At 41.0% G+C, this 17,711-nt stretch overlaps 1 protein-coding gene across 3 annotated transcripts in view; it reads left to right on the top strand.

Moving 5' to 3' along the window:
- LOC132815632 (ornithine decarboxylase-like) overlaps nt 1–13,704 on the top strand; it is a 67,397-nt gene extending 53,693 nt beyond the window's left edge. For 2 of the 3 annotated variants that reach the window (XM_060824588.1, XM_060824587.1), the window contains exons 9-12: nt 2,109–2,271; nt 5,683–5,795; nt 12,469–12,683; nt 12,855–13,704. In XM_060824588.1, coding sequence (XP_060680571.1) covers nt 2,109–2,271; nt 5,683–5,795; nt 12,469–12,683; nt 12,855–12,945 — 582 coding nt within the window. In that variant the 3' untranslated portion in view covers nt 12,946–13,704. Of the gene's footprint in view, nt 1–2,108; nt 2,272–5,682; nt 5,796–12,425; nt 12,684–12,854 lie in introns of those variants that run through there. The other variant, XM_060824589.1, reaches the window with a different exon arrangement.
- Nucleotides 13,705–17,711: the final 4,007 nt, after the last annotated feature.

Raw genomic sequence — 17,711 nt, 5'->3', positions numbered from 1 at the left:
TATAGATCACATCTACTGCTCTGCCCTCATCAATCTTCTTTGTTACTTCATCAAAAAACTCAATCAAGTTTGTTAGACATGATTTCCCATGCACAAAGCCATGTTGACTATCCAAATCAGTCCTTGCCTTTCCAAATACATGAACATCCTGTCCCTCAGGATTCCCTCCGCCGAGGTCAGGCTCACTGATCTATAGTGGAGAAAGTGAGGTCTGCAGATGCTGGAGATCAGAGCTGAAAATGTGTTTCTGGAAAAGCACAGCAGTTCAGGCAGCATCCAAGGAACAGGAAATTCGACGTTTCAGGCATAAGCCCTTCTTCAGGAAATAGTCCCTGACTTGTCCTTACCACCCATCTTAAACAGTGGCACCACGTTTGCCAACCTCCAGTCTTCCGGCACCTCACCTGTGACTATTGATGATACAAATATCTCAGCAAGAGGCCCTGCAATCACTTCTCTAGCTTCCCAAAGAGCTCTCGGGTACACCTGATCAAGTCCTGGGGATTTATCCACCTTTAACTGTTTCAAGACTTCCTCCTCTGTAATCTGGACATTTTGCAAGATGTCACCATCCATTTCCCTACAGTCTCTAACTTCCATATCCTTTTCCATAGTAAATACTGATGCAAAATATTCATTTAGTATCTCCCCCATTTTCTGTGGCTCCACACAAAGGCCGCCTTGCTGATCTTTGAGGGGCCCTATTCTCTCCCTAGTTACCCTTTTGACCTTAAAAATTTGTAAAATCCCTTTGGATTCTCTTATTTGCCAAAGTTATCTCATGTCCCTGTTTTGCCCTCCTGATTTCCCTCTTAAGTATACTCCTACTTCCTTTACACTCTTCTAAGGATTCACTCGATCTATCCTGTCTGTACCTGACATATGCTTCCTTTTTTTTCTTAACCAAACCCTCAATTTCTTTAGTCATCCAGCATTCCCTATACCTACCAGCCCTCCCTTTCACCCTGACAGGAATATACTTTCTCTGGATTCTCATTATCTCATTTCTGAAGGCTTCCCTTTTCCAGCCATCCCTTTACCTGCGAACATCTGCCTCCAATCAGCTTTCGAAAGTTCTTGCCTAATACCATCAAAATTGGCCTTTCTCCAATTTAGAATGTCAACTTTTAGATCTGGTCTATCCCTTTCCATCACTATTTTAAAACAAATCAAATTATGGTTACTGGCCCCAAAGTGCTCCCCCACTGACACCTCAGTTCACCTGCCCTGCATATTTCTCAAGAGTAGGTCAAGTTTTGCACCTTCTCTAGTAGGTACATCCACATACTGAATCAGAAAATTGTCTTGTACACACTTAAGAGATTCCTCTCCATCTAAACCTTTAACACTATGGCAGTCCCAGTTGATGTTTGGGAAGTTAAAATCCCCTACCATAACTACCTTATTATTCTTACAGATTGCTGAGATCTCCTTACAAATTTGTTTCTCAATTTCCCTCTGACTATTAGGGGGTCTACAGTACAATCCCAATAAGATGATCATCCCTTTCTTATTTCCCAGTTCCACCCAAATCACTTCTCTGGATGTATTTCCAGGAATATCCTCCCTTAGCATAGCTGTAATGCTATCCCTAATCAAAAATGCCACTCCCCTTTCTCTTTTGCCTCCCTTTCTATCCTTCCTGTAGCATTTGTATCCTGGAACATTCAGCTGCCAGTCCTGCTCATCCCTGAGCCGTTTCCTTAATTGCTATGATATCCCAGTCCCATGTTCCTAACCATGCCCTGAGTTCCTAACCATGCCTTCCCTGTTAGGCCCCTTGCTTTGAAATAAATGCAGTTTAATTTATTATTCCTACCTTGTCCCTGCCTGCCCCGATTGTTTGACTCACTTCTGTTCTCAGCTGTACCCGTCTCAGATCGATCTCTTTCCTCACTATCTCCCCCCCCCCCCCCCCCCCCCCCTCTGTTACTAGTTTAAATCCTCCCAAGCAGTTCTAGCAAATTTCCCTGCCAGCATATTAGTCCCCTTCCAATTTAGGTGCAATCCGTCCTTCTTGTACAGGTCACTTGTACCTCAAAAGAGATTCCAATGATCCAAAAATATGAATATCTGACCATAATCTCTCATTATTTTCCTCGTTTTAGGTAGCAGCTGAGATCAATCCTGCATTGGACATTTATTTTCCTGACAAAACTGAAGTACAGATAATCGCTGAACCAGGCCGTTATTATGTGACCTCATCTTTCACACTGGTTGTAAATATCATCGCTAGAAAAATAATTGAAAATTCTCACGCCAGCTCCAATGGTAATTTCCATCTGCATCAAAAGATGAAAATTTACGGATCATTGAATCCCTAGTGTTGAAACAGGCCCTTTGGCCCAACAAGTTCACACCGACCCTCCAAACAGTAACCCACTGAGACCCTCCCCTATTATCCTATATTTATCTCTGACTAATGCACCTAACCTACACATCCCTGAACACCTGGACAATTTAGCATGGCCGATTCACCTAACCTGCACATTTTTGGATCAGGGAGGAAACCAGAGCACCCAGAAGAATCCCACGCAGACACGGGGAGAACATGTGGTGTCTGCACAGACTGCTGAGGCTGGAATCAAAACCAGGTCCCTGGCGCTCTGAGGCAGCAGTGTTAACCACTAAGCCAAAATGCCAGGATCTGTGCAAATGTCTCCATCTCGGAGTTAGAGGGGTTTGGGAGAGATCTTGCTTACCTGATATTTAGAAACAAACACAGAAATTGCTGGAAACACTCAGTAGGTTTGGTAGCATCAGTGGGAGAAATCACAGTTAACAATTTGAGTCCACTGACCTTTCACCACGAAGTAAACTAAATACAATAGGGAAAAGAGCAGATCAAGGGTTAGGATTCCTATGTACAAATAACTCATCTCCTGACTCCCGAAGGCTTGTCCACCATCCACAAGAGTACAATGGAACTCACCCCACTTTCTTACATGAGTGCAGCTCAAACAACACTGAAGAAGCATGACACTATTCAGGACAAAACATCCCGCTTGATTGGCATCACATCCACAAACATCCACTTTCTCCACCACTGATGCTCAGTGGCACAGTGTACACCCATCTACAAGATGCACTGCAGAGATTCACTAAAGCTCCTTAGTCAGCACTTTCCAAACCCAAAACCACTTCTATCTAGAAGGAAGAGGTACGAAATACATAGGAACACCACCTGCAAATTCTTCTCTAAGGCACTCACCATTAACGTTGGCAATATATCACAATTCCTTCAATGTTGCTGAATCAGAATCCTGAAATACCCTCTCTAATAGCATTGTTGTTATATCTTGACACGTGGACTGCAGTGGTTCAAGAAGATAGTCTATCACCACCTTCTCAAGAGCAACTAGAGCAATAAATCTCGCCCCCTCCCAGATTCCCATTGATTACAGTTTTGTTTGGGCCCCCTCATACCACACTCAGGGGAATGCACTCTTGATGTCAAGAGTTGTCAGCCTTGCCTCACTTCTGGAATGCAACACGTCAATTGATAATGGGAAGTAGGGAAATGGTGGAGCTGTAATTATATAGTTGTCTTCACTGAAGACGACTTCTCAAAGATATTTGAAAATGAAGCTTGAATGGGAGGGAGCAATCTACAAGAGAGAACAGATGCTCAGAAAACAACAAGTCGACTGAAAAGTCCCCAGGACTGGGTGCCCTGCTTTCTAGGACGACTGTAAAATCTCAGCTGAGGTAGTGAATGAATGGATTTTAATCTTAGGTTTAATCAAAATTCCTTATGTTCTGGAAGGATGCCACCAGATTGGGACATATTTCATGTCACATCTCTGTTCAAGGAAGTAGGTAGCCATTGCCTAACATCCCTTGGGGAATTGCTGAATTCCATTATTAAAGGAGATTATAGCAACTGACAGAAACTCATAACATGATCAACATGAAGCATCAACATAGCTTTGTAAAAGGAAGATTCTGTTTTTTTAAATGGAAGCACCTACCAAAGTGAATATAAAGGAATGCAAAGATTAGCTGTTCTTGCTCATAATAAAAGGGATAAACAGATGGATTTTATTGTCTCATTATTTTACTATATTTTTCACTGTAAAATTCAAGTGAAAAGTTTCCATTGTCACCATAATCCAGTGCCATTTAAAATAGTTTAAGAATAACAAAAAAAGTGATACACTTAAAAGAGAGCCCGTAATCCTTCTGCCACTGCTTTGCCAGTGACGCCAGTGCACTGCTCCACAGGCACCATCTTTTGCCACTGGGCCGATGTTGCCTCAATTAATGCAGCTGATGTTTGGCTGTGTGCTTGCTCCTCTGCCAGATCCTTCCTTGACACTGCTGCCACAGACCCGCTCAGAGCTCACCAGCCACCTCGGCCGCCACTGTCACAGTCACTTTTGCATGAATAAAGAATTGGGTGGTCATCAATATAAGAAGAAAAGAATCATATTTACGATAAGCTGCATTCCTGAGCCCGACACCTGTTTGCTGAAAATTGACCTCTGACGGTCCAACTGCTCCCTCTGACCTTCCAACTTCCTCAAACCCCTGTTGTCTTGACGTTCCAATCTTATATGCCCTCCTCCAAATCCTCATGTTGACCATATGTCTCATCCCATCTTCCTCAACTCAACCTCACTCTCTGCCACTCTACCCAATACCGCCAAACACTTCACCAACCCATCCAGCTGCCAACATGCCATTCCACCATCATGCCATCTCACCAATTCACATTCATTCACTAACACAGTGGAAAGCTGCTGAAATTCTTTGAAAATATTTGAATATGCTGATGATTGAACCAATACCAGAATATGCCATCTAGTGCCATAAGGGAGCAGGCTTGGTTTCCTTGACGAAGGAGGATGCTGGTATTTGGTCTGCTCCACATTTCTGAAGAGGCTGGATTCAGAAGTATTGACAGTGCCTTGTCATAGTGGAAATCAGTAGCAAGGGATTGCAATCTGATTTTAAAATTCGTCAGGCTCTCACTCCTTCATTGTTGTTCAGTAACTTATTTTGAATGTGTTTTCTGAAACAGACAGGATCAGACTAGCATCTGATGCATCCAGCATAAAATTATATGGCAAAGAAGGAGGCCATTCAGTCCACTGCGTCTGTGCTGGCATTTTAATTAGTTTCATTCCCCACTGTTCTTTTTCTTCATAACCCTACAATTCTTTTCTTTTCAAGAATTTATTCAATTCTTTTGTCAAACTAACAATGAAAATTGTTTCTCCTACCCTATCAAACTCTACATAGTAGATGAATGTAGCCTATTGTAATTTGCATAAAAAGATGTGTCAGCTGAGGGTAAGAGTATACGCTGTTTGTTTAGTGCAACATCAAAATGAACCAATAGTCCTTTTCCACTTATGTGTTACTATCATTAAATCTTTCTAGTTCACAATCCAGTAATTTGGACACATGCAGCCCATGTAAACAATGACAACTGAGAAGTAATGCTGTATCTTGGCAGCACTCAAGCAGACAATTCCTTCCAGAAATGGAAAACATTAGAAACTAAAATAAAAATCAGGCACCTGTTCTACCAATCATCTTTCCTGATTGTGGGAGACAAGGTTGCACAAATGTCAACAAAGAACAACTTTCTTCTTTACCTTCATAATCCTTTTTGACCATCACAATGGCAATTTAGAAATCTATTTGTGAGTCTTACAATAAGTCTTTTTTCCTTAGATGAGGAGGCCGGAAATGAGAAGACCATGATGTATTATTTAAATGACGGAGTATATGGTTCTTTCAATAACTTTGCAAAATATCGTGAACTATTGAAGCCAACCTTCTATGAAGTAAGAATTTTAGAAAAAACTTTTATAAGTATTGTATAAGGATAATGTATCGTTGTAAATTGTTACAGCCTACTAAAGATCAATTATTTCTACTAATTTAGCACCAACAAGAAGTGAACAAAAACATGTTCAAAGACTTAGGTTATTAGAAGCTTCTTAAAAGAGATTAAAATAGAGATTGGGAAATTTGCACTGTTTTTTGAGGGACTTTGAAAGCTTAAGTCCAAGGCAGCTGAAGTTCCAGCTGAGAATATTGGAAGAATTAAAATCAGACTTATGTAAGAAAAAGACACAAAAAAGGAAGCCAGAATCAGAGGAGCTCAGTGATCAGTGAGGGATGTAAAGCTGGATGGTTACAGAAATGAAGAAGAATGGGGCCATTGAAGAATTTGAAAACAACGATGAAGATTTTAAAATCAAAATATTCCTGTCCTCGGTACAATGTAGGCCCAGTGGTGAACAGGAGGTCGAATGTTGAAACAGCTCACATTTACAGAGTATAGAAGTAACCAGCTAAGACAGTATTGAAATAGTCAAGCGAACAAGGATATGGATGGTGAAGATGAGCTGGTCCAGTACAGAAATAGACCTGAGGTTGTGCTGGATCACATATAGGACCATAGAAATAACAAACAAAAATATTGTATTGTAGATGCTTCCCTGATATTTTGGAATATTTTTCAGAGAGCAATTTAAAAGCTGTGACAATAGGAGTAAGGGTAGAGGTTAGCCCTAACCCTAAAACTATTGAAGATTAATTGAAATTACTTAATTAATTGGTTGCCAGAAAATGCACTCTTTGACATTAGGGAATATTCGAAGTAGGGAATATTCCTTCTTAAGAAGGAAGGAAAGCTTTATCAGCTGACACATATGTCACAGAAGGAGTAAATAATGTGACCATGGGGATCCAAGATGGTGGCATCCTGCAACATTGACATGACAGAGCCAGAACCCATCCCAAACAACTGTGAGTAAAATCACAGGAGAGGAGCTAGAAACCTGAAAAAAAATCTACTTACCTATGATCTTGCAGCTGGAAATTGCCAAAGAAATGGAGAAGCTTGCCTTGGGCCAGGGCCATGGTCCAGCCCTCTGAAGTAGCGGGCCTGCTTACTCACTAGACCCTGGTTGAGAAGCTAGCTAAATCTCACGAGGTCCTGAGGAAGCAGATCCAGGAAAAAATTGAGGAGAAGCTGGCTCCTGTATCTGCTATGCTGCAAGACTTGGGAAAAAGGAGCGATGAATTTGAGCGCCAGGCTGCAGGGATACAGCCAGAGACTGACTCCTCAAACAGCTGGATTGAAGCCCTGGAAACACAGGTCCATGGTCTGTTGGATCTGGTAGACGATCTCAAAAACAGGCAGAAGAAAGAACCTGTGCGTTTTTGGCATACTGGAGGGGACGGAATGTGAGCAGCCGGCAGAGCTCTTCAAGAAGTGGTTCTTGGAATTCCTTGGGTTGGAGGTTGAAAAGGGAAGGATAACAATTGAAAGAGCCCACCAGACTGCAGCACGAAAACCAGATGTGGATCAGTGCCCACGCTCTGTCTTGGTAAGGTTCAATCATGATAAAGACAAGCAGGGGAGGGATCAGAGGGCATTGGTATGTGGCGGCTCCAGGGTCATGTTTCTTCAGGACTTCTCAGCATCAGTGGTCTGGAAAAGGAAGTCCTAGGTTGGCATCAAGAGGAGATTGAGAGAGCTTGGTATCCAGTATTCTTTAAAATATTCAGCAGTGCCTCGGATCAATCATAATGGATCCATACATTTCTTCAACTCACTAGAGAAAGCGAAGAACTTTGTGGACACATTGACTTAAGTCAAACAGCTGAATAGGCGTAGAGGACAGAGCTGTTTGGGTTTGCTTTTTTTTAAAACAAGGAGTTGGTGGAGTCTCCTGTCTGGTAATAAGTTGCGTGAAATGATGTCCAGGGCAGATAGAGTATTTATTTTTAATTTCTAGGTTATGTTAAGGGATTGGTGACATATTTATTTTTAGTTTACTTATTTATAGTACTAACCTTGCTCTTGGATTTTTTTTGTCTCTACTGGGTGGTTGGTTTATGTGGCATGACCCTATCTGGTAGAAGTTGAGAGGGCAGTTGGGATGGTTAGTAGGATTGTAGGATATGTAAATACCCCTTTTAAATGGGGGGTAACTTCCTCAAATCAGTGTCTTTGGCAATATTTTGTTTTTCTGTTTTTGCTGTACGTAATTTTTGTAAGTTTTGTCGATTATTTTAGTCTGTGTAGTTTTGGGGTTCTGTGGATTCTTTGGCATTAAAGCTCAGCAAACTGCAGTTCGGGTTCTTCCTCACTGGAGTCTAGATGGTGCATTGGAAGGTTATAGCCATGGATGTGTTTAAGTGGTACACCTGGAATATTAAGTAGAGTCATTTGCCTGTCAAGTAGAAGAAGGTACTTTTCAGCCTTAAAAGGGAGAAAGCGGATGTTGCCTTATTACAAGAAGCACACTTGGATGATACAGAACATTTGAAGCTGCAACAAAATGGGTATGACCAGGTTAATTTCTCATCTTTCAATACGAGTAGATGGGTGGCCATTTTAGTTAATATGAAACTCCCATTTAAGTTATTAGCGTACACTAAAGGCACACATGGGAGATTTGTAATCCCTAAAACTTTGACACATGCGAAGAATACAGGATCTTAAATGTTTATTGTCCCCCGGCCCATCCCCTTAAATTCTTGACATACACACTTTCTAGACTAGTCAACCTTGCAACTCAACATATCATCATAGGAGGGGGTTTCAATTGTCTCATAGAACTTATGGTAGACAGATTGCCCAAAGGCCCACTGGTATCTTCTTTGCGATCGAAAAAGTTCAGGGATTCATGTGCTGAATTGGGGTTGATAGATATTTGTATACCCCTTCACCGTACTGGCAGGGATTTTACATTCCTTACGAACCCACATAAATGCCAAACCAGGATTGATCTTTATCTGACCCTCGCAGCACATCTGGACTTGGTGGCGTCATGTACAATTGGCAATATCACTATTTCCAATCACACCCCAGTGTATTTAGTGGATAGGAGTAAAGATATGGTGGTAGGCTGGAGGCACTGACAACTGGACCTCTTCGTCCTCAATTCAATAAATTTGCTATCCTTATTTTCTACTGTGTTCAGGACTTTTTTAGATGTTCATTCAGGCTCAGCTAGCAGCCCAACCATTCTTTGCCGTTGCTAGGTGGATGGTTATTTCCTATTCAGCTAGTAAGATGCGACAGATGGGCAAACAGCAACACTTGCTCGAGACGTGTCTGAAAGTAGCTGAAGAGGCATATTTTGACAGGCGCTCCGGTGGTTAAACTGCAGAGAATCACGGCGCTTCGGGCTACACTGAACTCCATATTCTCACAGACAGTCAAGCGGGAGCTTACATTTGCAAAGGCTGTTTGAGCATGGGGGTAAGTTGGGCAAGTATCTAGCATAATGGCTCCCTCAAGCCATTACCTCAATCAATCAGAAACGACACTGAAAATTTGACTTTCGATTCTAAAAGGATTAATCCAGCATTCTGGAATGTTTACTCTTACTTATACCAATCTGAAAGCTGAGAGAGTGGGCGGGTTAGGATGGAGTCTTTTTTCAAAAATTTAGACATTCCGGGAGTGAGCCCTGAACAAGAGTCTCTCCTCAATGCCCCATTGTCAGAGGAAGAGATGCAGGAGGCTGTTAGGCAGCTCCAGAATGGGAAGACGCCGGGTCCTGACAGTCTCCCCAATGAGTTCTATAAGGAATTTACAAGTATATTGTCAGGGTCAATGTTTAGCATGCTTAACGACTCACATAGTCGTGGCCGCCTCCCACCATTTCTAAGAGCGGCAAACATCTCTCTCATTCTTAAACAAGGGAAGGCCCTGAAGGACTGTGCTTCCTAAAGATCCATTTCACTCCTGAATGTTGACTTCAAACTTCTATCCCAGACTCTGGCATTAAGGTTAGAAACTGTACTGCCCACCATCATTAAAGAGGACCCAGACAGGGTTCATAAAGGATCGCACATCAATGGATAATGTCAGGAGATTACTTAACATGATTCACGTATGTCAACAGCAATCAGTACAGGGATTGGTGATCTCCTTAGATGCTGAAAAGGCATTTGACAGGGTCAAGTGGCCATATCTTTTTCATACATTGAAGTAGTTTGGCCTGGGAGAGACCTTCATTAGGTAGTTAGAGGTTTTGTATTGTGATCCTCTTGTCGCAGTCCTCACCAATGGTGTACGGTCAAGCAATTTTAATATTTGTAAGGGCAGTTGACAGGGCTGTCCCTTGTCACCATTGCTTTTCACATTGGTGATCGAATCACTGGCAGAGGCAATACTCAGAGATCCCAATATAACCATTCCAGAAGTGGGAATGAAGTCACATAAGATTGCACTGTATATGGATGATGTTCTTGTCTTCATGTCAAACCCACAGTCTTGGTACCAAACATGATACAATGTATCAATTTATTTGGTGGCTTCTTGGGTTGTAAGATCAATTTTGCGAAGTCAGAGGCCATGCCCTCGGTCTCCCGAGAGTGTCTGATCCTGAAGACGGATCTTGGTTCCTCTTAAAGGGTCGCAGGAAGGCTTTCTTTATATATGTATATTTATTACTTCCGTTTTTGATCAGCTATTTAAAGCCAATTTTGCACATTTATTCGACAAAATCAAGCAGGACCTTCATAAATGGGAGGTACTTCCAATCTCTTGGATAGCCATCATTAAACTGAACATTCTGCCTCGCCTGTTGTTTCCTATGTGAATACTTCCTCTGCTTTTTACTAAGCAAATATTTAAGACGGAACAGCTGTTTTAATTCTTTTATCTGATATCGCAAGCGGCCCCTAATTAAATTGACTAAATTGCTGTTACTTTACAGACTGGGAGGAGTGGGCCTCTCAAATATCAATATCCATTAAGCTCATTGCTATCTTACTTGAATGATTGGACACGGGGGGACCCTCACTCACTTTGGCTGGACATCGAAACATCTCAGGCAAGATGCCCCCTTATTAGCCTGCTGTTCTTAGATAAAATGAGAATAGTTAAAGAATATTGCCATAGCCCAATAGTCATCAATACTGTCAAGGCATGGAGGACAATGCATCAGGGTGAGGGCTATTTTGCCAATACATCATTTTTGAAACCCACACTTGGCAATTTTGATAAATAAGGGGAGACTTTATCAGAGCATATCAGATTGGCAGGGTAAACATGAAGAGGTTCTTTCTCCTTGTGGGAGAGTCTAGGACCAGAAGGTGAAATCTCAGAGTAAGAAATCCTCATTTCAGACAAAAATGAGGAAGAATCTTTTTTCTGTCAGAGGATGGTGAAGCTATGGAAAGTTTTACCATGCAGGTCAAGATTAGATTATTAAGTATCTATTCAAGTCTGATCCAGACAGATTTTTGATCAGAAAGGAAATCAAAAGTTACGGGCGTAAGAAAGGAAAGTAGAGTTGAGGATCATCAGATCAGCCACAAGCATGCTGAATGATGCAATGGATTCAATGGGCAGAATGGCCTATTCCTGCCTCTTGAGCTTATCGCATTCAACAACAGTGGACAAAGGAACCTGGGCATAAAATACTTACGGGCAAGAACCTAGTATGCAATGATAGAGTCACAGAATCATACAGCAGGGAAGCAGACCTTTCAGTCCAACTAGTTCATGCTCCCGATATTCCCAAACTAAACTACTCCCACCAGTCTGTGCTTGGCCCATATCCCTCCAAACATTTCTTTTCACGTTCTTACCTGAAAGACTTCTAAACGCTGTATTATACCTGCATATACCACTTCCTCTGGAAGTTCATTCCACACATGCTCCATTTTCTGTGGAAAAGAATTGCCTCTCATGTCTTTTTAAAATCTTTCTTCTCTCACCTTAAAAATAATCCCCCTCATCTTGAAATCCCCCTTCATATAGGAAAGAAACCTGCCATTCATCTTATCTGTAGCCCTTATTATTTTATAAACCTTTCTCACATAATTCAACTCCCTATGATCCAGTGCAAGAAATCCCAGCCTATCTGTATAACTCAAGCCCTCCATTCTCAGCAGCATCCTGGTAAATGTCTTCTGAACCCTCTACAGCTTAATAATATCCTTCCTATCACAGGGTGACCAGACTGGACACAGTACTCCAGAAAAGACTTCACCAACCACCAACATCCTGTGCAACTGCAACGTAATGTCCCACCTTCTATACTCAAAGGTCCCAGCATTCAAAACAAGCATGCTAAATGCCTTTCTAATGACCTTCTATATGTGAAAATAATTCATGATAATCTGAATAATGAACAGATACTTGGGACATTAAAAAAAAACTCTGGAGTATTCAGGAGGTAGGAGAATGCTCTCAAGTGACATGGTGCAAAGTTGAGCTCAGCTGGGAAACAGTCTTTGCCATCTGTATTTAGCTTTGTAACTTAAACATGCTCATACAGTAATTAACAAAGGAATGAGAACCCATAAATTTATAGCAATGAGAAAGAAAATAGCAATGACCAACATAAACAGGATCTTGTCTTTGCGTGCTGATGCAAAATGGGTGGTAGTGAATCAGCCTTACATTTTACATCTCTCCATATTTTTCTTACCCACAGATTACATTTTTAGGAAAGTTGACCTGGTATTTGTTTCTCACAGAAACACTCCCTTGACCAAAAGCTGTATAACACCAGGATTTGGGGACCCACCTGTGATGCATGGGATCATATTTCCGATACTTGGAAGCTGCCTGAACTGGAGATTGGAGACTGGTTGCTCTTTCGAAACAATGGAGCATACACCATCAGCACCTCAACCATGTTCAATGGTTTTCATGCAGTCCCAACACACTATGCTATATCAGAGGATGCCTGGTAAGGAAAAGAGAATGTAACCCCACAAGTTTAGAAAATATGATGCTGGATATTACGTTACATCTTATTGTCACGATATATTGCAAATAGATTCCTTTGTACAGTTTATTTACATAGACATGTTTAGTGTATATTGATATTTGGGATTTAATCTGTGAAATTTCTATATAGGGAAACCCTTCAGAATATAAAGAAAGAAATACAATTTCCAGTGGAAGAACAGGATGGCGTAGACCCTCAACATCTGGTCATCAGACAATAAGATTTAGGATCGAAGCAGCCATTTGGTCCATCATGGCTGCTTTATCACTTACTGCGATCAAGACTAAACGGATAATCCTTAACTGCATTTACCTGCATTTTTCCGAAAATCATTGTCTCCCTTATTGACTAAAATTTGTCTTTCCCAGCCTTCAACACTCTTAATTTTCCAGCCTGTGATAAAGAATTCCACAAATTCACTCCCCTTTGACAAAACAAATTCCTCCTCATCCCTGTTTTAAATATATGTCCCATAGTCTGAGATTATGCCCTCTGTTCCCAGAATCTCCCACAAGGGAAAACAACCTTTTTACATTTCCCGTGTCAAGTCAGCTAAAGAACTTTGTTTAAATAAGGCCGCACTCCTTCTTCTAATCTCCAATAAGTACAGACTCAATGTACTCAATCTGTGACCCCTCCATACCTGCAATAAGCGTAGTGAATGTCTGCACTGCCTCCAATGCCATGGTATATTTCCTTAGATAAGGGTATCAAAACTGTTCAGAGTATTCTAGGTGTGGTCTGTACTGTTTTAACAAGAATTCTCTCTTTTGAAACAGTGATGCAAATCCCTTTTATCATCAATATGAATGATAAAAATAACTCTGATTCTTCCAACATTTGTATAAACAGACAACATATTCAGCTTGGCTTGAATTTACACCTTGTTAATATACTGGATGAAATTACTAATAATGTTAAATGTTTAGCTTCTTTGTTATGACAATTTTTCACTTTGAGTTTTACCTTCCAGATGAATAGTCAGAGAGTCAGAAAAGCAGTTCTAAAAATAAATTTTCTTCTGCTACACTGTTTGGTTTTCAGAATTAAATGTATGTTAATGGACACTCAAGTTAATTTAATGGGATAATTTAATCATCAATAAACTGATTGAAAGAATTCTGCTTTCTCCAGCACTTTCCCAGCTTAGTATTCTCTTGTCTTCTATTATGTTGTTAGGTAGAAGTGATTGTTCTATTCATCAAGCATTCAATTTCTGGATTTTACTAAATGTTTAGAATTTAAAGAAACACTTGTGCAAGATTGTGCTTGTGTCAATAGGATAGTACAGTGCATTTTCCTAATCCCTGTCTTAATCATAATCTAAATCTATAAGGTGATTCGCAACCTATTGACCAACTGAAGTAAAGATTCCAATGACTTATTGTTCCCATAAGTTCTTGTATTACATCATGTCATTAAAGAAAGTATTCTGCATCTCTTTTATACAAATCAAAGTGTTATAATTGGCAAAACAAATATTCATGTTTGCATGTTTTTTGCCGCTTGTCATAATTATGAAGGCTTTATGAGATGATTTCTAAAATTTGGTACATGTTTTAGCTCCAGAAAAGCCAATGTGTCTCAGTTCCACACAGAAACCTTGTGCTTTGGGCTCAGACAGGACGATGATCTTGTTAGGTTTTCATTAAGTAACAATGAGCATCAGTTACTTTACTCATTTGTCTTTCGTTTTGTGGGCATTAATGGGAAATGAGGAAATACAAGAGGATTTGAACAAGTATTTTGATTTCATCTTCACAGTAAAAACACAAAATGCTATTCAAGAGTAGTGGAGATTTAGAGGGAAATTAAAACATTCATTATCATCAGATAAAATGTAATGGGTTAACTGTTGGATATTAAGCTGCCACATCCCTTGGATCTGACGACCTACATTTTAGGCTTTCAAAAGAAGTGACTGCTGACGTGGTGGATGCATTAGTAATCTTGCAAAATTCTCTGAAAAGGTCCTCCCAGATTAGAAAATTGCAAATCTATCGTCTCTATGAGAGGTCATTTAGCCCAATGTCTGCCATTGACACATACTAGAATTCCAAAGTAACATTGTAGCAGCAGAACATTTCAAAAATTAGAAACAGTCAATACGGCTTTATGAAAGGGAGTCATATTTGACAGATTGATTTGAATTCTTGTAGCGCTGGGACCTCAACTGTTCAATCTATGTTAATAATTTGAATGAAAGAACCAACTTTATTGTACCCATAGTTTCTGATAATGCAAAAAAAGGTCTGAATGTTAGGAGGGTCACAGAGTCTGCAAAGGAACAAAAATAGGTTAAGTGAGTGTGCAAGCTGAAGTGTAATGTGGGAAAGTGAAAGATGGCCTATTTTGCTTGGAAGAACAGTAAAGAAGAACATTATTTATAGAGAGAGACTACGGAGTCCTGCATCATAGACAGATCCGAGTGTCTTGTATGCTAATCACAAAAAGTCAGCATGCAGATATAGCAAGTAGTATATTAGGACGAATTTCTCTGAGAGAGTTGTTCAAGTTTAGAATTCTCTCCCTCCGTGAGCAATGGAGACTTGAAAATTGAATATATTTTCAAGGCTGAGAGATTTTTTTTGAATGGCAAGGAGGTCAATCAGCCTGACATGGTCATACTCAGAATCATATGATGCACAAAACATCCCAGACTACACCATCATCATCTGTCCTGACCTGGCAGACAGTAAAGAGGCAACTGCTGCAAGAGTCAGAGTCATAGAGATGTACAGCACGGAAACGGACCCTTCAGTCCAACTCGTCCATACCAATTAGATATACTAACCTAATCTAGTCCCATTTGCCAGAACTTGGTTTATATCCATCTTAACCCTTCCTACTTGTATACCCATCCAGATGCTTTTTAAATGTTATAATTGTACCAGCCTCCACCACTTCCTCTGGCAGCTCACTCCATACACGCACCACCCACTGCATGAACAAGTTTCCCCTTAAGTCCCTTTTGTATCATTCCCCTCTCACCCTGAACCTATGCCCTCTAGTTCTGGATTCCCCATCCCAAGGGAAAGACCTTGTCTGTTTATCCTACCCATGCCCCTCATAATTTTATAAACCTCTAAGGTCACCCCTCAGCCTCCAATGTTACTGAGAAAACAGGGCCAGCCTATTCAGCTCTCTCTGTAGCTCAAATCCTCCAATCTTTGCAACATTCTTGTAATTTTTTCCTGAACCCCTTCAAGTTTCACAACATCGTTCTGATAGGAAGGAGGCCAGAATTGCAAGCTATATTCTAAAGGTGGCCTAACTAATGTCATGTACAACTGTAACATGTCTTCTCAACTCCTATACTCAATACTCTGTTCAAAAAAGGAAAGCAGACCAAATGCCTTCATTAGCTTATCTACCTGTGACTTTACTTTCAAGGAACAATGAACCTGCACTCCAAGGTCTCTCTGTTCAGCAACACTCCCCAGGATCTTACCATTAAATGTATAAGTCCTGTTCTGATTTGCCTTTCCAAAATGCAGCATCTCACATTTATCTAAATTAATCTCCATCTGCTGGACCCCATGAAGCCTCATGGCATTATGACAAACTTGGGCAAGGAGACTTGCTGCTAGTCACCAATTATACTACTCACTGGAGGGGTGGGTGCAACAAACAGCCAAATTCTCAATAATGGGGGAGCCCAGCATGTCAGTGCAAAAGATGATGCTGAAGCATTCGCAACAATCTTCTGCCAGAAGTGCCAGGTGGATGATCCATCTTGGCCTCCTCCAAAGATCCCCAGCATCACAGATCCCAGTCTTCATTTACGTGATATCAAGAAATGCTTGGAGGCAGTGGAGACTGCAAAGATTGTGGGCTCTGACAACATTCTAGCAATAGTGCTGAAATCTTATACTCTAGAACGTACCGCACCCCAAGGCAACTTGTTCCACTTCAGCTACAATACTGGCATTCACATGACAATGTGGAAAGATGCACAGATATGCCCTGTACACAAAAAACAAGACAAATCAATCCTACCAATTATCATCCCACTAATCTACTCTAGATCATCAGTAACGTGGTGGAAGATATCATCAACAGTGCTATCAAGCAGCACTCACTCAGAGATGTTCAGTTTGGGCTCTGCCAGGGCCACTCAGCTTCTTACCTCGTTACACCCTTGGTTCAAGCATAGACAAAAGCTGAGTTCTGGAGGTGAGGGAAGAGTGACAGCCCTTGACACCAAGGCTGCACTGATTGAGCATGGCATCAAGGGGCCTTAGCAAAACCAGAGTCAATGGGAATTGGGGACAAACTGTCCACTGTTGGAGTCATCCCTGACACAAAAAATTGTGGTTGTTGAAGGGCATCTCTGCAGGGTTCCTCAAAGTACAGTCCTCGGCACAACCGTCTTCAAATTATTCATCAATGAATGCAGATGATATTCAGATCCATCTCCTCTCCTATCTGGCTGTCATTATAATTACAGTTACTTCAATGTATTTGATATTTAAAAACATAAAGACAAATAACTAGGTATTCCATAAGGTTGACACAATCACCATGGGCAGTGGTAGCACTGCAGCCTCACAGCGCCAGAGACCCGGGTTCAATTCCTGCCTCAGGCAATTCTCTGTGTGGAGTTTGCACATTCTCCCGTGTCTGCGTGGGTTTCCTCCGGGTGCTCCGGTTTCCTCCCACAATCCAAAAATGTGCAGGTTAGGTGAATTGGCCATGCTAAATTGCCCGTAGTGTTCGGTGAAGGGGTAAATGTAGGGGAATGGGTCTGGGTGGGTTGCGTTTCAGCGGGTTGGTGTGAACTTGTTGGGCCAAAGGGCTTGTTTCCGCACTGTAAGTAATCTAATCTAAGTAATCTAAATAATGTATATGCCAAAAGTTAGGAGATCCTAGGATACAAGAAACTCCCTTGATTTTTTTTATCCTTCCTATTATGTTAGTTTTTTTAAAATTCTAAATTATGTACAGTATAGAGTGATATTTTATGAATACTGTATTACAATAATG

The sequence above is a fragment of the Hemiscyllium ocellatum genome, chromosome 5, assembly GCF_020745735.1.
Source record: "Hemiscyllium ocellatum isolate sHemOce1 chromosome 5, sHemOce1.pat.X.cur, whole genome shotgun sequence".
NCBI classification, from domain to species: Eukaryota; Metazoa; Chordata; class Chondrichthyes; order Orectolobiformes; family Hemiscylliidae; genus Hemiscyllium; species Hemiscyllium ocellatum.
Note: the sequence above shows the minus strand (reverse complement) of the source record. Positions and strands in the feature narration are given on the sequence as shown.